Source organism: Panthera leo, chromosome A2 (genome assembly GCF_018350215.1).
Source record: "Panthera leo isolate Ple1 chromosome A2, P.leo_Ple1_pat1.1, whole genome shotgun sequence".
Taxonomy (NCBI): Eukaryota; Metazoa; Chordata; class Mammalia; order Carnivora; family Felidae; genus Panthera; species Panthera leo.
Window position 1 is genome coordinate 118,905,767 of NC_056680.1, and position 22,565 is coordinate 118,928,331.

Below are 22,565 nucleotides of genomic sequence, written 5' to 3' on the forward strand. Positions count from 1 at the left end.
AGACATCTGTGTGGGCCTCACCTCCCTATTGGACAGTCAGGGCTCAGCAGGCAGAGGTTATTTTGCTCCTAGCTTGGGGCTTAGGGAATAGTAGGTGCTCAGCGACTGTGTGAGGAAAGAACGAATGAATGAGACCAGTGTCCTCGGCATTCTGATCCTACCCCCAGTGCGTGCCAAGCTTGAATCACTTCTGAACAAATTCTCCGAGACAGGTAATCAATCACTGTCCACAGACCACTTTCCCTGAAGCAGCCTGTGAACAATGCTCTGTGAAGATCCCTGAATTCCCTCCTGGAGCCACCGCAGTTTACCCTGTGGATTTGGGGACTTGCCCCTCCCCCTCCCCTTTACCCAGCCTTTCAATGGAAATGTCTGATAGGCATGCCTCCAGATCCCCTCTGGGTACCGCCTGTACCCTTTCCCCCTTTTTCTCTTGGAAAAGTCAGGTTCAGGGTATTTCCTAGGCCCTGACCTATACCCCCTGAGCAAAGAAACCACATTCATGCTTAGGGAGGGGTCCTATATTTTGGAGAGCAGGGGCATTAAGAAATCCTCTTTCCCTTTCTGTGCTGATGTGGAGTGTTGACCGAAAAATGGTGCTGTTGTCTGGGGGCCTAGCCCTGGGGGATAGAAGGAGCTGGCCCCTGCGTTTGTTTGTGAATGGCTCGGACCTTTTGATGAATTGGGAGTCTGGTACGGCGTAACCTCTCGTGGGTGGTGGTTCAAGGAAAAGGCCTTTTCTTTCCGTGTCCTTTTTCCAGGGTGTTTTAGTGGATTTGTAGGCTTTAGTGAGTGACTCTTTTGTTTAATAGGAAGTTGAGAAAGGCATTAAGGACTTTTCTAGCCCATGGAAACAATTTAGTGATCCTCAAAAATACAGCTTAATTCTGTACTTTTAAAATACAAGTTTAATGGTCCTTAACTGTGGTGACCTTGTGCTGAGAGGCGGACTTGAGTTTTCTTATTCTGCCCCCTTGTGAGCTCAGTATTCTCCTCTGGGTTACATTAGGAACTAGGCATCAATTTTGAGTGTTTGAACTAGTTTATGGGGATGAAATCATCTCTGTAATGTGTGTATGAATATGTACGTATAAGCACACACACCCCAACTTCTTAGTAAGAAAACAGGCCAAGAGAAAAAAAGTGTGTGTGTGTGTGTGTGTGTGTGTGTGTGTGTGTGTGTGTGCGAGTGTGTGTGTGTGTGTATTTGGCCTATTAACACATTTTCTTATTGAAAACTTTTTTTGAGGAGGCCAGTATTCCCTAGTAAGTGTTCTGTGAGCTGATGGCTGATGGTACCGGCACATGAAAACAGAATTTAGAAGCTTGTGGTGTTCTCTACTTAAATTTTAAAAAGAAAAAAAAAACACGCTCTTTTTGATGGGACTATCCTCAGCATTAATATAAAACCAACAGGCAATTATCAGGAGTGAAAAGGCATCTGAGAAAGAGCCATATTTCCACCGTGGGCCAATGCTTTATTTTGCTTCTGTTGAGTCAACACTGCTTAAAACGGTGTGGTAAGTTAACTGGAGAGTGGGGACTGTAGGTAGCCAAACCAGGTAATTTATTTAAAAAAAAAAATCTAGGTAGCTTATACAAGCTTACTCATCTGTCTCCTCTGTGGATTGAACCTGAAAGGGTATGCTTATGCTTAGTTAAAATTTTGGCAACTGTCCCCACCCCTGCTCCACTAGGAGAGGGAGTGATAATTTCACACGCTTTCTTGAATATTCATAAAGTTTTCATTGGCATTGAATTTAGCCTCATCCTAAGCTTAACTGGGTTAAGTTTTTCAGAGCTCTTTGAAAAGTAGAGAGAGGTGGATATGCCTTCAGTCCCTTATTTTCATTTCCTCTATTGTGTGCGGGCTTTGTTTTACGGTCTCGCTCTTACTGTCCTCTTATCTGCCTTTTGTCTGGGAACCAGGAGGCACGGGCCAGGGGGCAGTGGTGCTCCTGCTATTATCACCCTTGCAAAAGCTGCACTGTGGGGTGTTGGATCAGGAGACTTCGGTACCACACTGTGCCGGTCGTTCTGCAATTTGCAGAATGTTTCACAGCCCTGCCCTCCACCTGTTAACTGCCAACGGGGCTCCCAGGAACAGAGGCACCTAACAATTGGCTTCACATATTTCCGCATCCCCTTTCCGGACCAGGCAAAGAAAGTATGCCTTCCCTAGGAAGGCAGATGAAGACGTGCCTTTTGCTAGTATTCAGAGAGCGAACCCTGCTAGAATGACGGCAGCATCTTCAGATGACAAGGGTTTTGCCTTCACATGGCCTTTAAGTGACCCGCTAGGACTGTCCAATGTTCACATGCTTGACATTTGAAGCATAGTGTGTCAGGAATCTGAATCAAGTCTTTGAGTGTATTTTTACCTTGTATCCAACTGACACCGTGAGGCGTAGCAGGCTCTGAACACAAATCTGCCGGCTACTTTACATGGAACTGGGAAATGCCCAGCTTTCTGTTGGGAGTCCAGGGGAAAAGTCCCTAGTTCCATACGATCATTTGCAAATGTCTTTGAATAGTAAGTCAGTAATAGTAATCTTAAAAGGAAATAATCTCTTACCAGGCCTTGCAGAAAGTAGCGAGGTCTGGCATGATCACCACTGCGTTTATATACACTCTTACATTTTGTAGTTCAGATTCACGCACAAGAAGAAAACTCACGTGTAAAGTATTATTGCAGCCCTTAGGTGGACTAAACGTATTGTGTTGCTTGGGGATACAAGGATATTTATATAGAATGGAGATACAGAGAAAACGACTCTCCCCGATAAAAATTATGTGAATGTGTGAAAAAAAAACCAACTAGAATGTTGTGATTTTCCAGACCATTTAAAAATATTCATTGTTTATAAACACAGTTGTAAAAGCCAATATACCCAAACATCTCAAAAGTTATCCAGAGGCAGAGCAGAATTATTTGGGATGTGTTGTAATTCTAAAAAAGGCAGCTTTTACTGTAGTAGAGCAAAAAGGGAGAAGAAAGAACTGTACTGCTGACTTTTTCCTGATTTTCTAAACAGGCTGCTTTTGACTTGTAGAAAAATATATATCCAGTTTTGCAGTCAATCTCTTTGCTGTTAGAGTTTTTCCTTTCAGGATTTTAGGGGGCAATTGTTTTAAATTGCAGCAGAAGAGGGGGCGCCTGGGTGGCCCATTCAGTTGGGCATCCGACTTCAGCTCAGGTCATGATCTCACGTTTTGTGGGTTCGAGCCCCACGTCGGGCTCTGTGCTGACAGCTCAGAGCCTGGAGCCTGCTTCGGATTCTGTGTCTCCTTCTCTCTCTGCCTCTCCCCCACTTGTGCTCTGTCTCTCTCTGTCTCTCAAAAATAAATCAATGAAAAAACATTTTTTTTTTTAAATTGCAGTGGAAGACTCTCTGGAAAGGTAAAGATGACCATGTCAACAAAACCCCGGATCCCTTCTTATTCCAATTTAACTTTTCTTCTCTTCTCTTCTCTTCTCTTCTCTTCTCTTCTCTTCTCTTCTCTTCTCTTCTCTTTTCTTTTCTTTTCTCCTTTCATTGCTTTTCTCTTCAGTGTATTCTTACCGGGAGCAGGTAAAAAGGCAGAGTTTGCTGCCTTCAGCATGTCTTCTGAGGTTGTCCTCAGTTAGAAATAAGTCAGCTGATTTGGTTCCATTTAATACTTCCTGAGAATCTCTGTCCTAGCGCTTTGTTAACCACATGCATGCCAAATACACTTTTTTTTTTTTAGAGAGAGAGTGTGCCCTGCAAAAAAAGAAACAAAAATACCATGCTCCATGGGAGCAAGAAGAGGAGGACCTGAATACACATTCTCAGGCACAGACACACACGCTGTGGTGACTTTTTCAGCGCTGCACCTCGAGTGCCCAACACTGATGCTTTTAGCAAATACGTTCTGAACTATTGAACCCGTCGATAGGAAAGCTGTAAGGCAGGACTGTGCAAAACATAAGTAGAAATTAGCCAGCAACTTTGAAAAGAGGCCTCGTATCCAAAGAAACATATGGAAAACTTAAAAAAAAGAAAAGAGGAATCTAACATATGAAAACCCAGTCCCACTGGAATGTTTTTTCATACACAGTATAAACGCCACATAAATAAAACCGCAAAGCTCTGCAGGCGTACATGAGTGGACGTGAGCCCCCAGCACCCTCCTGTTCGGGCCTCCGATGGGGAGTAAAGCCTGGGTGAGTTTCCAGAGACAAAAACTGTTTGGAAATCCTTCCTCCTGGGGACGGGGGCCCTGGTTCGAAGGAGACTTTGGCCAGTCCCTTAGCATAGCCTGACGCAGTGTGCGAAACAGTCCTCCTTAAGTCTGTGATTCAGGTTGTAAGACTCCGAACTTTGGGGATACCGGTGGATGGCGAACATGTTTTAAGGACAAAGATTTTCTGGTTTGAGTGGAAGAGTAAGTAACTGTAGCGGTACGTGTAAAGTTTAGGACTTCCGGGGAAGAGTACTGGCCGTTCACTGCCCAGCAGCACACCCCCTTCTCGCCACGTCCTGGTGAAATTTTCACTTAGGAGGTACGGTCCCACTGTTGGTCTTGTTCCCTGTGTAAATCTCTGGTTCGAAAACTTTGCGGCATTCAAGGCGTGTCAAGCTTGAGGGCTGAAATGTCACTTTAAAAGCGGGGGTTAAAAAGGTCACACAGCTGCAAATAATAATAGCCCAATGAAATTCAGATTCTAGCTGCAGCCCACTTCAAGAATAACACTGAGACAGGAAACAAGCCTACTAGATCTTTTTCCCAGTAAGGCTAGGAAGAATACAGCTGATAAAATGTGTGTATGCACACATGGTCATGTGTGTGTGTGTGTGTGTGTGTGTGTGTGTGTATGCGCGCGCGCGTGTGTGTATGAGACAGGGAGACAGACACACAAAGAGAGACGGAGAAAGACATACAAGACAAGACAGAGACACAGAGAAATAGGCACACAAAGAGAAAGAGTTTTAGACAGCAAAGATACAGGAAAAAAAGAGAGACCTACACAGAAAGGCAGAAAGGGATACAAAGACACACTCACAAAATAACTGATTTTCTTGGACTTAAATTCAAGGGTGTTTATTTTTCTATTTGACAGTATGATATTAAGGTTAGAAAACTAGAGGTATATTGGAAATAATTAGCTTCCATGAATTGTTTTTTCATATGGTATCTCTTTGAATGGTCTGATTTTACAATGTTTTCCTAAATGGTCATGTTTTATAGATGAGCAAAGGAGATAGTGAAAGGTACAATATCCTTCACAAAGAAAGAAAGTCTTAGCCCCACACTGGATATAAAATTCTCTTCCAGGAGCTAGCCGTGTGTTGGGAAAACCATCCTGCCTCCTTGAATTTCTGTTGGGTTATTATTATATGTGGCTCTTTGCCTTTCTGACCAATATGTTGAGAGAAATACTTGTTTTTTTCAGAAGCATGAAGTACATATTGGCTATGCACTTAACTAATTTAGTTAATGAGCAACTTTTGTTTCCAGAAACAAGGACTGATCTGCTGTCACACAGCTTGACTAACTCAAGATGCTCCTGTTTGTTAGCGGTCCTCAGCACTGTAGGAAGGACCTATTTTCCCCTCTAGAACCTTCTTGGCAATCTTGTAAGCTCAGCAAGGTAGCGAGGTCTCTTTCACATGAGTCCTGTCCAGAAGGCTCTTTCCACACTCGCAGTAGGCCAATAAATGTCGACAGATGTTATTAACTTCATATTAAAATTCCAGCCCCCCCCTTCAGATCTATAATCCATTCATGGTCAGATTAACAATGTCAGAGCTGATGGGGACATATCAATATTATCATTAGTGCTCATTTATATGTACAACTTCAGTTTGCATTTTTGAAGCTCCCGTAACTTTCGGCATTGATAAAAGTGCATACAGATTTTCAGATGAAAACAACGTTGTTAGTGTCTTGATATTTCAAATCCTGTGTCATTGTATGAATCTGTCTGCTGTTACTGGAAGAAATTTGTTCCATTCTAAGATTAGAGACCTGAGATTGGAGTTTGGTGTTAACTAAGGATCAGTATCAGCTTCCTATGATTCAGACAGGGAAGCATCACTCTTGGCTGATTATAGCAAACTTCGTTGATGTAGGTTTTTTCCCTTTGAGCTCGGTTGTTGCCCTTGCTTAAAATACATATTTATAGAAATTTGTGTAGACTGTCCAAGTTTTTAGTAACATTTGTTTTTTGCAATATTTGCCTTTCATGAAATGGTAATTCCAAGTATATCTCTAAATGCCTGGCAAAGCATTTGAATGGATTGCATCAGCCATTGTGGAAGATTTCCCATTTTAGACCAGGAGGAATTTGTGGGGTCAAACACTGAACAATGAAAGAGATTCTTGCTCATTTCAAGGCTGAGGAATCCAGTGGCAGTTGAGGGTTTGAATTGTAAATCAAGCCTGTCATCTCCTTGTCAACTGGGAAAAACCTCTACTCACTTTATGTACTATTAGGGTTTGTTATTAGGGTTTTGTGTTGTTTTCCAAAATTTTGAAGGGAAATTAGACTCATAAGGCATTTGTTCTAAGTGAACATTGAATCTGAACTTTGGAGAAGAGGAACAAAAACTAGAGCTGTTTAGAAACTCCTAAATGATTAGATAGTGTCTGCCACAATTATGACTGTATCTAACCGAATTTATGGGGTCACTCAGTGTTTCTCAACGGGTGCTCTGTAGGGATCATAAGTAGCCAGCACATGGCTAAGAGACTGGTCTTCAGTGGCCTCACTGTCTATGGCAATATTAACAGACCGAACTTACAGTGAATTAAGATGCTTACATGTGAAATTTAATGGAAACTAGCCTCCTCTCAGTGTTTTCACCAAAAGCAACTTTGACATCTTTTTTCACGAAGTCTGGTGAACTGTCTTCCCTGGCCATAACTGAGAACGAGTGGAACAAGGGGTCTGCACAACCTCTCGCCTTGCTGAAAATTTGGTTCTGGGCCCAAAAGTTTGAGAACCACTGCCTTAGGAGTAGAGAAAAGGCAAGCTGTTTGGGGTGGTTTATGATGATGATTCAGGATTCATTATCCATTCCACAAATATTTATTGAACGCCTACCATGTCAACTCTACGCAGTGGAGCCTGGGGTATGGCGACTGCCAAACAAAACTGGGTTCATTAAAATGTCCCAGCTGGTAAAACAGCAGAATGGGAAATAAGAGGTTGAGGCATGACTTCGGAGGCCCTAATGCAGAACAAGCTGGCTAAAATCATGTCTGAGTGATTTGCCCCGCTCAGCGGATGATAAAAAGAAAAAGATTTGTGGGGCTTTCGTAGGAGTCCGTTGGAAAGAATAGTGATCATACTCTTTGCTGGAAAAGAACCATAATAATAGACCATAAAAAGAGACCTGGTTCTTCACTAATACATCAGACCAGATCGTACTAGTTGATAAAAGTAATGAAGCCCGTGTGGTAGAGCGGTACCATTTAGTAAAACCATCACAAACACCCACACAGCAAGCAATGAGCAAGGGCGTGCTGTTTGCCGAGGGTTGAATGTGGGAACTGCAGTGCGTCAAAATAAAGCAGTTGAGGTTCACACACTTCTGTATACACACCCACTCACCGTAGACTTTATTAATCACTTAAGCCTATTTTATTTTAGCAACTGCCATTTTACCCTAGGACTTTCATTCCAGCACCGTGTTGCCAAAACATTTGGGCCGTGGGATCCGTAGCATATGATAAATTAGTACAGCTTCATTCATGTTTAAAACATAGAATGATAAAATGACAGTAGCAACTCAGTTGAATATACTGCTGACTGACATCTAAACTATTTGAAGGCAACCTGTATTTCTCTGATTAATCATATTGCTGTAAACGTAACATCCATACCATGATGGCTCAATAAGACAGAGTAAATCTCTATGGCTGGGGCCTATTTCGTCTTCAAGCATCCACACCATAGTCTAAGTCCGTGGTATCTGCTGCAGCTCCTATGCACGTTACCCGTTGGTTATGGCACATTGTAGCCAACAATTAAGATAAAATAGCTCATGCTGGGGCGCCTGGGTGGCTCAGTCGGTTAAGCATCCGACTTCAGCTCAGGTCACGATCTCGCGGTCCGTGAGTTCGAGCCCCGCATCGGGCTCTGGGCTGATGGCTCAGAGCCTGGAGCCTGCTTCCGATTCTGTGTCTCCCTCTCTCTCTGCCCCTCCCCCGTTCATGCTCTGTCACTCTCTGTCTCAAAAATAAATAAACGTTAAAAAATTAAAAAAAAAAATAGCTCATGCTGATACCAACCAGAATTGCTAGATTATTCTCATTGTAGGCTTGCATTTACGGGAGAAAGTCGGCATTTTGGTGAACCAGCGTGTGGGGTAGAGTTGTGATTATGGTGGAAAAATACTTTCTTCTCGTACTTACCTGGCAGGGCTTGGCCCATCTCTCTCCTCACTTTGGCTTTTTAATGAATCTCTGTCAACCTTCAGTAGTGGCACTTCCGATCTTGACCACTTCTATTAGTTAGACATTAATCTAATTATTATCACTAATTACTACTTCTGGACGTATGCCGTAAATGCGTTTATATGGAGCTTTCCCTTTTTACTGTCAGATAATCTTAGCATTGGTTCTCTTTTGTTGTATTGGCATTCTTTTGTTACCTTAGCGACTAAAAGTCTTAGGTGGCATCCAAGGAAGACTCACCTTATAGCAGATTCTCTTTTATAAGTAGAGAATAGTTAACGTTATGGTGAGGATTAAGTAACACTTGTCCACAGAACCTCCCCCACCAGCCACCTCCAAACACACACACACACACACACACACACACACACACACACCCTTAAATACAGAGACCTTTCTCCATAATTTGGGCATGTCTTACAGGCCTCCTCACTGATCAGTGTGATACAGGAATGAAGGAGCTGAATATTATGTTCATAGCCTTATTGTAAAGAGGGGGAATTGAGGCCTGAAGCAATTAAATGACCCAGCCCCAGTTAGGCAGATCATGGTCACAGAGACAGAAAAGTTCCAGGAAGGCATTTAAAAATTTACTAGAAAGACAAAGCATATTTAATTAATGGATAACTCAATTACTGTTGTTTTTTCTATCTTGGATCAAAACCACTCTCTCACCCTTTATTTTGAGGCTTAGAAGTAAATCAGCATTCACAGGGGACAGAAGGGATGCTCTGTGATAAGCGATTTGAGAAGTTATTTTAATTGCTCATGACTTTCCTCAGACAGGGACAAGTGGAAAGCTCCTAAAGATACTTGTTTTTTTACTTCTCATTCCACATATAATAGAGTAAAATCATTTAAGCAATACATCTGATCCAGGAAAGCTATAAAATGATGCTAAGTTGCTGCGTTGGTAAGTGACCAGTGGGCAGTCAATCCAGACACAGATTGGAAAGGGTATTTACTGAGTGAAAATTGTATGAAGAGGAAGCAGTGTGAAGAAGAATTTGCATTTGTAAATTTGTTTTGTTTTTTAATATCTGACCAGGAGTGTTGCCTAAGGCAAGTCTTTTCGCTTGGTATTTCAGAAAAGTGAAAGCGTGCACCTGTTTCCCAAAGAATAGATATGAAGTCTGTTAGTGTTTGGGGCAAGGGTATAGTGACAGATTAGCGTTGGATTTTTTTGCAAGATAATAAAGCTTCCTTGGACAAAGGGTAACTATTTCTTGAGTTAGTTCAGAGTTCCCTCTTTCAAGGGTGAAGGTGACTTGGGACTCCTTTGGTATCACCTGCAGGTACCATTTTAAGGAAGCAAGTTCCTTCCTGTGCTTCAGAGATAAAGCAATAGGCTTAAGTCCCCTGAGAGAGGCACGTCCCGCCAGCGGCACACGTAGCTTATTTAAACTCAACTCTAAAATTGGCAAGAAAGAAAAGTGTGACTTAGAAGACGGTTTAAATTGTGAAACTTAAATTTGCATAGTACTTCACGATGTCTAAAAAATTTTTATGTTGCTGTATAGATTGGTAACCACAAAACCACGTGTATGTACTTTTATCGGGTTGGGGGAGGATTTGTCAAGGTGATTTTGATTATGCTCAAGTTTTGCCTCATAAGCTTACCTTAGAACCTCACCCCTACATAAGAAAAGACCCACACTCGAATTTAACCTATGCCTGAGACCGTAACGTCAGATTTCTCCCCACAAAGCTACCTTACGCCAGATAACTGCTGCAGATCAGATGGGCGATGGCCTTAATGTAATATTGATTTCAAATCAGCCTGTACAACCAAATTAACAAAATATCCCAGGTGACGTTTTCCGTCTTTTCTTATTTCTGTTTCTCCCTGCATAACTCGGGTACTTTTTGTTGAGGCATCCGTGAATGCCTGAGATGAAAGGGAATTTAAGATCACGGCTCACCACTGGGGTCATTTGCTGAGCTGGCTGCAGGGCTATTTTGCATCCTGTGGCTGTCCTGCAGCTTGGTGGGGTGATCATGGGTGAATTATGTGACTGCTGCTCAGGGTTGGTCACCACACTGGTGACAACCCCATTCGCTTCCTCCTCTCCCGCCAACTCCAAAGGGCAGGTGTGAACTTTACTTTGGAATCTTCTTGCGCAGGTGCGGTCTCACCAGGTAATAACATAGTCCAGGTGGTTTTCCAGAGGCAGAATCTCTGCTGCACAGCCCCATGGCATTTTTCTTCAAAGTACGATAAATACGCACTCAAGCGAACAATAGGAAGGCAGACTGCAGGAAGCCTAATGAACTTCAGCGGGACCTGTGCTCACGTTAACGTTTATCTTGTCTAATTTGGGGACTGGCATTGCAAGGGGCTCTGAGCAATCGCCTTTCTCATGTTTCTTAGGTCGAAGCAGGAGATATTCATGGCTTTCTGTTTTCCTTCCTCCCTCTCCCCGTGACCCTTCAGATTTATGAGGAATCCAAGATGAATTTGGAGCAGGAGAGGCCGTTTGTCTGCAGTGCCCCAGGCTGTTCGCAGGTGAGTGAGAGAATCCTTTGGTCTGTTTTGCCAGAGACTACCTGCCTTCTGACAGGGAAGCAGCTCTCACTTGCCAATCATGCCTGCTGTGGGCTTGCTTTCTTCACCAAGATATCGTCAAAGCCCCCGTCACCATCCCCACCCCCATCATCTTCCTCATCATTATTATTTTCTACTTTGAATAGTTTGAACTACTTCCCTCAAAGCCCCGTGAAATACATCAGCATTGGCCTTTTCCATCCTTAACTTTCCCCCTGGAAGTAAGCCAGACGCATCCTGCCCACCAGATGTTCAGGACTGTTATTTCAGAAAGGGGAGGGAGGACGCTGCTTTTACAATAGTCACTTGATACGGGGCCTTTGGATTACTGGTGGAATAGCTCACCATCAGAGCTGAATTCTGTTTTGTTTTGTTTTCCTCTTTGAGTAAAATAAACCCCCTATAACGCTTCTAGAACCCACAGTTTTTCCACTTATCTAAACTTCAAGAGGGGAGATTAAACATCAAACCTCTTTGCCTCCAGTGGCTCCCATCAGGCAGAATCGTTGTGAGGATTAGATGAGATACTACATGTAGAGTATTTAGTATAGGGCCTGCACATAATAGGTGCTCTATTAATGTTCACCGTTGTTACTGCTACTGCTGTTGTAATTACGGGCCGTGTGGCAGGATTTCCCAAGCTTGGCACTATTAGCACTTGGGGCTGAACGATTCTTCATTGTGACGGCCGTCCTGTGCGTTCCAGGATGTTCGGTAGCCTCCCTGACCTCTCCCTTGGGGGCGAGGTCCCCTTGGGGGCCACCATGGCCCCTGGTTGACAATGACTGCCCAATGGTTTGCGTTTTTGGCTTTAGCTTTGTTTCTTTTTGGACCTCTTCCCTTTCCGGTGTCCCCCGATTCTCGCTGATGCTCTCCCCGCCCGTTTTATGTGTTGCTATGAGCCGTCTTTTCTCCTTTTTGGAATCAGGCAGGGTATAAATAAATAATGCCACAGACGTGTGGTCACCGGTGTCAGACGCTGCTAGAGCCGGGGCAGTGAGAGGCTGAGCAGAGGCTGTTGGGTTTGGCTGTTGGGTTCTGGCGGGTGACCTATGAAAGAGGAGTCCGGGCGGGGACCAGGTTGGAAGGGATTAACGAGTGAGTGGGTGGTGAGGCAGTGGAGGTGGCCAGCATAGAGGACTCTTTCAAGAGCACCAGGGCATGACGGGAAACAGAGTGATATAACGGTAGCCTGAGAAGGAAGCAGCCTGAGAGAGGTTCTTTTTAAGCGAGAGGCTAGCCAGGCGGGGTTTAGTCTAGGACGCTGGTAGTGAAGGTTGAAGAGGTGAATTTCCAATGACCTTGAACTCAGTGAAGGAGCAGCCTTCTCCCCTGAGAAGGCTGAGTGGACCAGTTGGACAAAATGAGGCTTGAGGATTTCCGTAGTTTCTAGGTTGCCCGGTGAAACTCCAAGCCTTCCCCCTCAACCCCTTGCCAAAGTTAAACGTAAAGATGCATCTGAAACTTGATGTTTCTATTTAATGTGTTTCTTTCTCTTGATAGGCTGTTTAAAAAAAAAATATGCGTAGCTTTCAGCTGAAGACGTGTTAGAATTGAGGAAATGTCATAGTTCCCTAGTGGTTCCAAGGGTCTCCCGGTGGAGTGTTAGCCAATTACGGTCAAGTCAATTGTTGTGATCATGGCATTTACGGTAATGACCGTCCAGAGCCTGGGAACCTGCATAGAGAAGAAAGGATGGCTGGGGTTTGGAAAGGGGAGTGTAAATATGAGTTACCAGTGCTTGTGCTGCATTGGGGGTGATGTTTCCCCCTTTTCCCTCAATGGAAAGAAACTTTGCTGCATTAGGAATGGTCTACAGTACCTGGGAGGTTTTTTGTGTTACGGCTCCTTATACATTAGCTTTGTCCCAGACATCAAGAGAAACAAGCTTCTTTTGCTCTTTCTGATCTCACAGATTCCATTGTTAATTTCACTGCCCTGTTGCCCTCAGCACGAACATGTTTTGAGTTCCAGTGGCTTCTCTCAGCTGTGTACCTGTTGTAGACTCTACATTTTGGTTATTTACAATTTGCTGCTATATTCCTGGTAAATTAAAAAAAAAAACCCACGATGCCCTGTATTGTCTCTTTGGGGAAGGGTTTATAGTTAACATGGCATACTATGGAGATTATTGTCACTTAATAAGTATTGTGGTTAATATTCTATTTTAGGTTGTTATTTTATGGAGCCAGAAAATGGCTGACAAATACGAAGTAAAAGCTATTGCCATGTTGTTTGTTGATTATATATATCACAGTAAAAATTAAAGTAAGGATTTTAGCAGAAAGACTAAGAAGTTTACCCTGTCTATAAACTACACATGGTAGTGTCCCATATTATAAGGTGTTATAAAGGACCAAGAAAATAGATGAAGCTCCATCAAAAACCCCTGTTGTTACAAATCAAACTTCTATGTAGTTAGAAATCTGACATAATTACCATGCTTTGCAGATTCTAAATGCGCCAATATATATGATACAATTAACAAATAAAGAAATGATTTGTATTCCCCAAACTACTTTTATTCCAAAGGATTTAGTGCAGTGAATTCCCTCATTCATATGAACCCAAATCTATACACATTGCAAAGAAGATGTCTACCACGGTATGCAATAGTAGTCGAAACTTAAAATGACTATCCCAAGGGACTGGGAAGCTCCAAGAGATTTTCTAAATTGTCAAAGATTCGGAAATGTTCAGCAGAGTTTATTGCCTTTTGTTGTATTTTCATTTGACTTTGGTAAAGCAGACACTTTGTTAAGTTCAGTTATCAAAAACATACCAGTCTGAGTCAGGGGAGGCTAGGATCTGCTCCAATAACAAATTATCCCGAAGCTTCAATGGCTTAAACCAACAATCGCTAATTTCAATTGCACAAGCATCCATTTCTATCGGAGCTTGGCAGGACATTCTTCATAATCTTTTAGAATTCAAAAATGCTCTTCATATTCCTGCAGAGATTTAGGAAGATTGAGGAGCCACTATTTCTTATATTGTAAGTTGCCAGACTAAAGGGGAGATGGTCTTGCACCACGAATTAGTTGCTGACATATGAGTAACGTGTCATTTCCATTCATGACTCCATGGGCAGAACGAGTCACATGGCCCCACCCAACCACAAGAGGGCCAGGAAATCCAGTCCCACTATATGACTAGAAGCCAGACAGCTGAAAACATTTGGGAGCTGCATTTTTGATAACCGTAACATCATTCTTTGAAAATTAATAATAAAGTGTTGGTTTACGATACTGTACAGAGTATAGAATCCTAAAAATGATTTGCCATGTTACTATAAGTCATATATATATACTTATAAAAGATCACATAATGAGTGTGCAAGGTCGTCATAAACAGAAACATACCAAACAAATGGCATGTGCACATTTGTAGGTGTATGTATCAAATAGTTGAGCATGACGTGGAATTCTTTCCCAATGTCTGACATGAATCAAAATTCTTTTCCTACTTCATGCATTTCTCCCACTTTTGGTTAATCTATAGATCATGTGTAGCATACTTATTATGCCTTAGACTTAATTTTAGACAAAAGTTCCAAATAGTTTTGTGAAACTCCAGGGCTACTTAGGTCTAAATTCATTTCTTTTTCTACTTTGGACATGTTTTTCCCCCATGTAGAGGTAGAAATGAGAGAATTTTACTTGGCTTCTTTGGGAACATAAATAAACATTGAACATTCATTCAAACACTCAAATTCTTTGAAGGTATAGCATATTTCTATTGTATATATTACTTGAATACTTTCAATATTGTTCATTTCTTCTTTCTCATTGATTCTTTAAACACAAATTTAGGGTCTTCCTTCAGATGCAAATCTCTAGTTCCTAAGGAAATATCTAATTTACTGATGAGTCATGACAGTTGACTATATTCGAAGACTACCTAGGAAGTAGAGATTTTTAAAAGGAATTCCCAGAGAAGGAACGGGGAGCCAGAGATGATGGCAGGCAAAGGTCTCTATTTCTTATTACTCTTAAGCCAGATTTTACTGCAACCTGGTTAAGCCCCCGGTAAACTATAATGGCAATAATTACGCGTATATTTGGGTGCAATTCAAAGGAACAGCTCTGCCCATTTGCTTGCAAAAAATAATTTGTCATTTAACTTAGCATGCTTTCACACTTTTTCAGAACTAATTTTTTGTTTTGCCTGTCACATATGCAATGCTGAATACATCTCTTTCTCTGTGATGGCAAATATATGTTATAAAACTAAATGGCTCCTCTCCCCTCTTCCCACCCCCCCCTTTTTTTTCTATTTGTCTGACAGCGCTTCCCAACAGAGGACCATCTGATGATTCATAGGCACAAGCATGAAATGACTTTGAAGTTCCCCTCAATAAAAACAGACAGTATGTTATCAGGTAAGGAGCCATCAAGCAAAAAGGCTTTGGGTGAACAGCATCAGCCGCACGGGAGATACTTGTTCAACTTATGATAGGATAGTTTCCAATGGCAAATGCTGTGCCTTGAAGACATATATTTCAACGTTTTTTTTTTTTTTTTTTTTTTTTATTTTTTGGGACAGAGAGAGACAGAGCATGAACGGGGGAGGGGCAGAGAGAGAGGGAGACACAGAATCGGAATCAGGCTCCAGGCTCTGAGCCATCAGCCCAGAGCCTGATGCGGGGCTCGAACTCGCGGACCGCGAGATCGTGACCTGGCTGAAGTCGGACGCTTAACCGACTGCGCCACCCAGGCGCCCCAAAGACATATATTTCTAAGGTACAGCAGAGACTTAAAATAATGGTAAGCAAAAATGTAATCAGCTAATGTGGTGTTCACTCAAATAACTGGAGAGCTGGGACTTCTCATTTTCAGGAACGTAAAATGTTTATTACTATGAAAGTTGGCTCCATCTAAGTATTTTAAAAATCACATGCCTGTAATCAGTCAAGCAAAACATCTTCACTGAGCATTTGTGATGCACACTAAGCTGTTCTGAGCGCCATGGGAAGTACAAAGATTGATACGATTTCCGTTCCTGAGGATGTCACAATATCGTGGACGTGTGAAAATTTAGCCGGGAGGACTATGTTTCAGATGAGTATTTGGAAAATGCTGTGTGACTTTAGTAGAAGGAACTTCCTCTCTCTCTCTCTCTCCCTCTCTCTCTCTCTCTTTGCATTGTGGTGGTCAGTGAAAACTTTTTTAAAGAAACAGAGCCTACCTCCTAAGTGGAAGATTAAATGAGATGATAATGCAGGGGAACGTAGCCAGTGTTCAGCAAATGTGAGCAGAAATAAACAATAATAACAATTCATCCATCAAGTAATTGCTATTCCTTCCTATTTTTGATAGGTGGTGGCGGTAAGTTAAAACAGAGTGCAGGGCCAGGAGCGGGCAAACTTGAACTCTAGCATGGGCTCTGACTCCACCGGCCAGATAACCCTGAGCCACATCAGTGAACCCTTGTGGGCCTCAGTTTCTTTCCACATAGAATGGGAATGATTTTATCTGCCCAGTCTATTTCACAGGCCTATTGTGAAGATCCAGTGAAAGAATGTCAGCGAAAGTGTTTCACAAACCCTAGCAGGGTTTCCTGTTACCCTTTTAGGCTAGAAATATTTCACCGAAGCCACTGTCTTCTTGGCATCATGAAAGAGATAATATGCCCATAAACATGCTTTAAATGATATCAGAAGAGAAACGGACTGCCCTGGCAGGCCTGGCTCATATAATTTCGCATTTCTATGGCACTTAAATTTTACGAGTATTTTATTATCCCTATTATTAGTAAATCCTCCAGGAGTTTTGTCAGACAGGTTATTATTACAAGTCATATTTTACTGATAGAGAAGAAGGGGCATAGGGAGATGGAGAAGCTCTCCCAGGCTTGCCGCCCGGGGCAAAGACAAGGGTCCTTCGTTCTGCAGTCCTAGCCCACTGACTGGCATGGCCGCTGCATTGCCGGGCTTCAGCGGTTTGTATCGACAACCAGATAATCCTGGCGCCAGGGCCATCCACACGTCTCACAAACCCGCCAGTGACTCGTTAGTAGTGTGGATGTGCTGTGATTTAGAAGAATCTCGAGCCCAAAGGCAGCGTCTTTCCTTGCCTCCGCCACCACCCGCCACCTCTCAGCCTCCTCGTTTGGATCGAACTAGTTGGCTCTTCAGAACTTGTTTCATCTTCCCTTACGTCTAGAAGGAGAGATGCAGAAGCGTAGATCTGCAAGAATTACAAAAGCCCAGAAGCGTTAGGAGGGATCGTCTGTTCTTTTGTTTTTTTATCGTTTCTTCTGTTCTGTCAGTCGTCTGTCCTTCCCATTATGAAGCGGTGTGACTTTATCGTTGAACGATGAGCATATATATATATGCAAGTAGCAGGGCTGGAGATGTTGCAATTCCCAGTGTTTAAATTTATCGGTTCTCCTCTGATTTTTCCCAAGTGGAAGCCCTCAAGTAGGCTTCTTAGTGTTAGGACAGGGGGAGGTGTGTGTTAAGGAGTAGAAATGATGTGCAGATACTGCGACTTTAGTGGTAAGGACCAGGTAGTATCTTTCAGGTATACTGCTGGAATGGCCCTACGAGGAGCCCCATCCGAAGGTCTGAAAAAAAGGAACTAAGGATGTGTGAACACATATATTGCCTGTAAACAGATTTTATTTATTTATTTATTTATTTATTTATTTATTTATTTGGAGAGGGGAAGAAAGAGAGAGAGTGAGATCATGAGCTAAGAGAGGGACAGAGGGAGAGAGAGAGAATCTTAAGCAGGCTCCATGGTCAGCACAGCGCCAGATGCAGGGCTCGATCCTACCACCCTGGGATCGTGACCTGAGCCGAAATCAAGAGTTGGGTGCTCAACCGACTGAGATGCTCGGGTGCCCCTGGGGGCCACTTTTTTTGTTGTTGTTGCAATATCCAATTACACAACATTTCATTTCAGATGAAGTGGAGCTTGACATAGAAAGAGAAAGTAGCATATATATGTTTATTACTAATTTCAGAATATCTGGTTAACTTGTATTTCGGAAAATCACCTCCTCCTTCGTTAATTGCAAATACTATAGTTAGAGACATTAGTGAGATGCCACAGGCTTTTTGAAGGTAAGTGTCCAAAGCGTTGTCAGATCTGAAATAATTTCCTGGCTTTGTCATAAAGTCCATTTTATTCAGGCCAGGTACAACTTACTACTCAAGATGATTGTAAATGATCTGCGCCATGCCATAAGGCAGAGTAGTAAAAGTGACAGTCATGATGTTTTATTAGCATGAGTGCTCTTATGGATAGACAGTAAACATAAAACCTCAGTTTAAAGAGACAGTACCAGTTGGTACATGAATGGGGTGGTGGTGGTGGATTCTGAGGCAAAAACTTCTAGACCCTCCCACCTTGGCCCTCCCATCCTTATTTGGTTCATGTGGTACATTTCCAGAGTCCCGATATGATGATGGACTTGAGTCTTTCCCTTTAGCTGTTCTTGTTGTGAGTGAAGATAATTTCATGGTGAGAGAGGTTGTGATATCAGAGATTTCTAGGGCACAAGGCAGAAATGGGAGCCGACTGAGAACATTATACTGTCACATACAGGTTGCAAAATCACCAGCTATTATGCGACAAAAGATGTGTTTGGTTTGAAAATTATGATCAAGTTTTAGTATTAAAGCTAAAAGAGTATGGCGTTTGGGTCTATTTTAATGGTATTATGATTACGCATTCAGGAATTCCCAAATCTCGCCCTGTCAGAAACCCCCAACCCCACTTATTTACAGAGTTCCCAGGTTCTGTACAGGTAAAGGCCAAAATGGGAATCAAAGTGCTACTTTATTTATAGCCAGACAAGCAAATAATATTCCACATGAGAAGTGCGTGCATGCGTGTGTGTGTGTGTGTGTGTGTGCGCGCGCATATTGGGAGAGTATGGTGGAAATATTGACCTAGAAGATGACAGATTTTGCTTCCTGAAAAGATAGAGTTTGCTTCATGAAATTTAAGAGTGTTGCAGACCTTTTCTCAAAAGGTAAAACCCAATCAACATCTCATCTGAGAAAGAGATACGCGAAACCACACCTTTAAACGCCTCCACGAAGACATCATAGCCCAATTAATGCTGGAGGCAACTGGTGTGTGTGCTTGGAAGGAAATTAGAACAGGCATCTGCTGGGGTGTGGAAAGAGGGGCTAAAGTTGTCTCTCCACTGTCACTTATTCATTCATTCAACAAACACTGAGTGTCTGCAAAGATCCTATTGTGCTAGGTGCTGGGGATGTGGCACTGAACACGACAGATGAGGCCCCACTTCCGTGGAACTTACTATACTCTACTGGGGGTGGGAGGAAGAGAGGTAATTGACGACACCCCTCCCCCCAGATTAATAAATAATGAGTTAGTGACAAGTGTGAAGATGAACCATGACAATGTGAAGTAAGTGTCTAACCGGCTGCTAAAGGAGGTCAGGAAAGGCCCCTCCGCATTAGTGGCATTTCAACTAAGACCCAATGCTCAGCACTGTGGGCTCCAGTGTCCTTTCTCTTTGTCTTCTGAATGTGTGGGGCTGAAAGTGGTGACCCCACAACACCAGATATGGTGCAGCTGACACACACGGAAGAGAGGTGAGAGAGACTGGCTTCTTTATTCCGCCTTCCTTATTCCCATTCGATGCAGAGATCTACTGTAAATGACAGTAGAGTACCTCAGAACCCCATTGGGTCCCTGGATTAAGTCTAGCATGAGGGACTATCTCTAATTCCAGGCTCTACACCTAATTCTCACCACGGAGAAAGCAAGAAGCAAGAAATTCAGTGAAGTAGAACATGAGATTGATCATGATTAACCGGATGATCTCAGAACCCAAATCCATTGCTCATGGCCGTTTGCTACAAACCTACATAATAATCCATGGGCATTTTAAAGGGAAAGTCAGAGAAAAGGTGACCATCTCATTACAAACTCTTTTTGGAATGAACTAGGGTCTTAAAAAAAAGACTGAATAAGTAACTCTCTCTCTGTCTCTCACGTGGGTGTGCGCGCACGCACACACACACACACACACACACACACGGACCATACTTACCTCCTCTTCCATTGATGATGAAGGTACATAGTGACTCCCCACTACTGAAATTCATCAGATCTCTATGGAACAGAGGGTGGCGGAAATGGCTTTGCATTGGAGGGCAGCATGATAATAACAATAGCTACCATTTATTGCCTTGTCTTATACCTATAATTGTGCCTCCTGCTTTATGTACATTATGTCATTTAATCCTGGCCACTTTTTTCGCACAAAGAAATAAGATCAGGAGGGTAAGCAGTTTGTCCAAAGTTCCTGTCTATAATTTTCTCATTGTACATCTAGATTTGCTGAGCTCCATGCACTAAGAACATGGTTTGGTGTTACATGATTGGCTTATTTCTTCATCATATGGAGAAAACAGTCAAAAGTTTTTAGAAAGAGATTATGTTAACACACTAGCATTTACAGGAACAAAGAGTGCGTTTTAAATCAGATTTTCCCCTCCATTACGACAAGTGGCAATGGGCATGAGTAGGAGTTGTCAGCCTGTCATTCATGTTTCCAGCTGGTCAAGCAAAATTGAATTTTGAATGATTCACCTGATTACCTCGGAGACCTTGATCTGCAGTACTCTTTATATATGAAAAACTGGCTTCCAGTCTATTCCATCTGGAAACTAATATCTTTGACAAAGAGTGTAGGAGAACTCTGGCAGTTGGTGACTGAGTGGAAATCTGAAGCTTTAGCTTCCATGGTTCAGGGCAGGGCTTGATCAGAGAGTCACCTTGGATCCCTCAGTTCATCTGGCCTGCGGAGACATGATCTCCTGGTGTTCATAACCCTCTTCACCAGCTCAGCTCCTCTCACATGAATTAAAACTACGGCTTGAGCTGCCTGGGCGGCTCAGTCGGTTAAGCGTCCAACTCTTGATTTGGGCTCAGGTCATGGTCCCAGAGCTATGGGATCGAGCCCCCTCATCAGCCTCTGTGCTGAGCCTGGAGCCTGCTTACGATTCTCTCTTTCCCTGTGTCCTTCTCTCTGCTTCACTCTCTCTCGCTCTAAAAATCAATAAATCAATAAATCAAATATTAAAATAAATAATACAATAATAAAGATATAATATATATAAACTTATTTATATATATAATTTGGATAATATAAATAAAATAATAAAATAAAAAATTAAATAAATAAATAAATAAATAAATAAATAAATAAAATAAAGTAAAAATAAATAACATTGTGGCTTGATTGCTGTGAACACTTTGGCTAGGCCATGGCTGACCGTGAGTAGGTGTGGATTATATACTTGATTAATTTAAATCTGAATCTGTGTCTTCTGGAGCCCTATGTCATACGAGATGCCCTTGTCAGAGCATTTTCTAGTTGATTCAAGGCCCTCCCAAGGGCCTCTAGTCCACCAGCTCTCCACCCAGACAGTAAATGGATTGCAGCATTCGATCCAGGAGTCTGCCAGTGTCTCATCTCTCGCTGACCTGTATCACCCACACCATGGCCAACGCTTAAACATCCCACCGCTGTTGTTTAAAAACCAGAGTTGCCTTGGTTTGTCCCATGGAAGCACTGCCTCTTGGGACAGATGCAGGGAAAGAGTAACATCAGTGTTGCAGAGAGGACCCTATTGCTCCTATTGTATAGTCACACTCAATAAAAGGCACATCTATTGTATAAAGGAGCCTGTCTAAAATTCCGTGGAATTCTGTCAGTTGTTACTGATTGTTGCTTTTATAAAGGATTGTGTTATTTTAAAATTCATTTAGGGGCGCCTGGGTGGCTCACTTGGTTGAGCATCCGACTTCAGCTCAGGTCATGATCTCGCGGTCTGTGAGTTCGAGGTCCGCGTCGGGCTCTGTGCTGACAGCTCAGAGCCTGGAGCCTGCTTTGGATTCTGTGTCTCCCTCTCTCTCTCTGCCCCTCCCCTGCTCATGCTCTGTCTCTCTCTCTCTCTCTCTCTCTGTCAAAAATAAATAAACATTTAAAAATTTTTGAAAAAAAATTCATTTAATGTAAACCCTCTTAATTAAGACATTATGAAAACTCAGAGAGGGATAGGGATGAAGTAAGAAATTTTCAAGAAAGCACTTGCTGAAAAATTCACGGGATAAATATAACTATAAAAAGAATATCAAAACTAAGAAAAATGCCTTTTCTGAGAACCCCAACTCTTACTAAAATAGATATGCTAATTCCAATCCTTTTCTCTATTGATTTGAGCAGCATTCTGCAGGAGTTCCATTAAGCTACGTTTTGTTGGTTGAATCTGAGCCATGCAAATAGTAAAAATGCATTACCTTTTAAAAAATACCCTATAATTAGAATGGTCACTAATTCAAACTGATCTTTCTTATAAGTGGTTTGAATTAGTGGGGCTTTTATAGTGTTCCTAGCCACCATCAATTTAATACGAAATGATGTAAAATTACTTCACATAGTCCTTTAGTGAGACCATAGTTGAGACTATTAGACCAGTGGGTAAGACAATTTTGCTTAGGAAGTTTGCATTCTTCTTCTCTGATATGTTATGGGAACTCTGCTTTTACTGTTTTTTTTTTTTTTTTTTTTTTTTTTTATCATTTGTCTCCTTGCCTTTTTATCA

General features: G+C 42.3%; 1 protein-coding gene across 13 annotated transcripts in view; it reads left to right on the top strand.

Annotated features, from left to right (window-relative positions):
• CREB5 (cAMP responsive element binding protein 5) overlaps positions 1 to 22,565 on the top strand; it is a 482,366-nt gene that overhangs the window by 149,201 nt on the left and 310,600 nt on the right. For 11 of the 13 annotated variants that reach the window (XM_042920979.1, XM_042920962.1, XM_042920972.1 and 8 more), the window contains 2 exons: positions 10,859 to 10,930; positions 15,257 to 15,350. In XM_042920979.1, coding sequence (XP_042776913.1) covers positions 10,877 to 10,930; positions 15,257 to 15,350 — 148 coding nt within the window. In that variant the 5' untranslated portion in view covers positions 10,859 to 10,876. Of the gene's footprint in view, positions 1 to 8,618; positions 8,711 to 9,270; positions 9,338 to 10,858; positions 10,931 to 15,256; positions 15,351 to 22,565 lie in introns of those variants that run through there. The other 2 variants (XM_042921016.1, XM_042920953.1) reach the window with 2 other exon arrangements.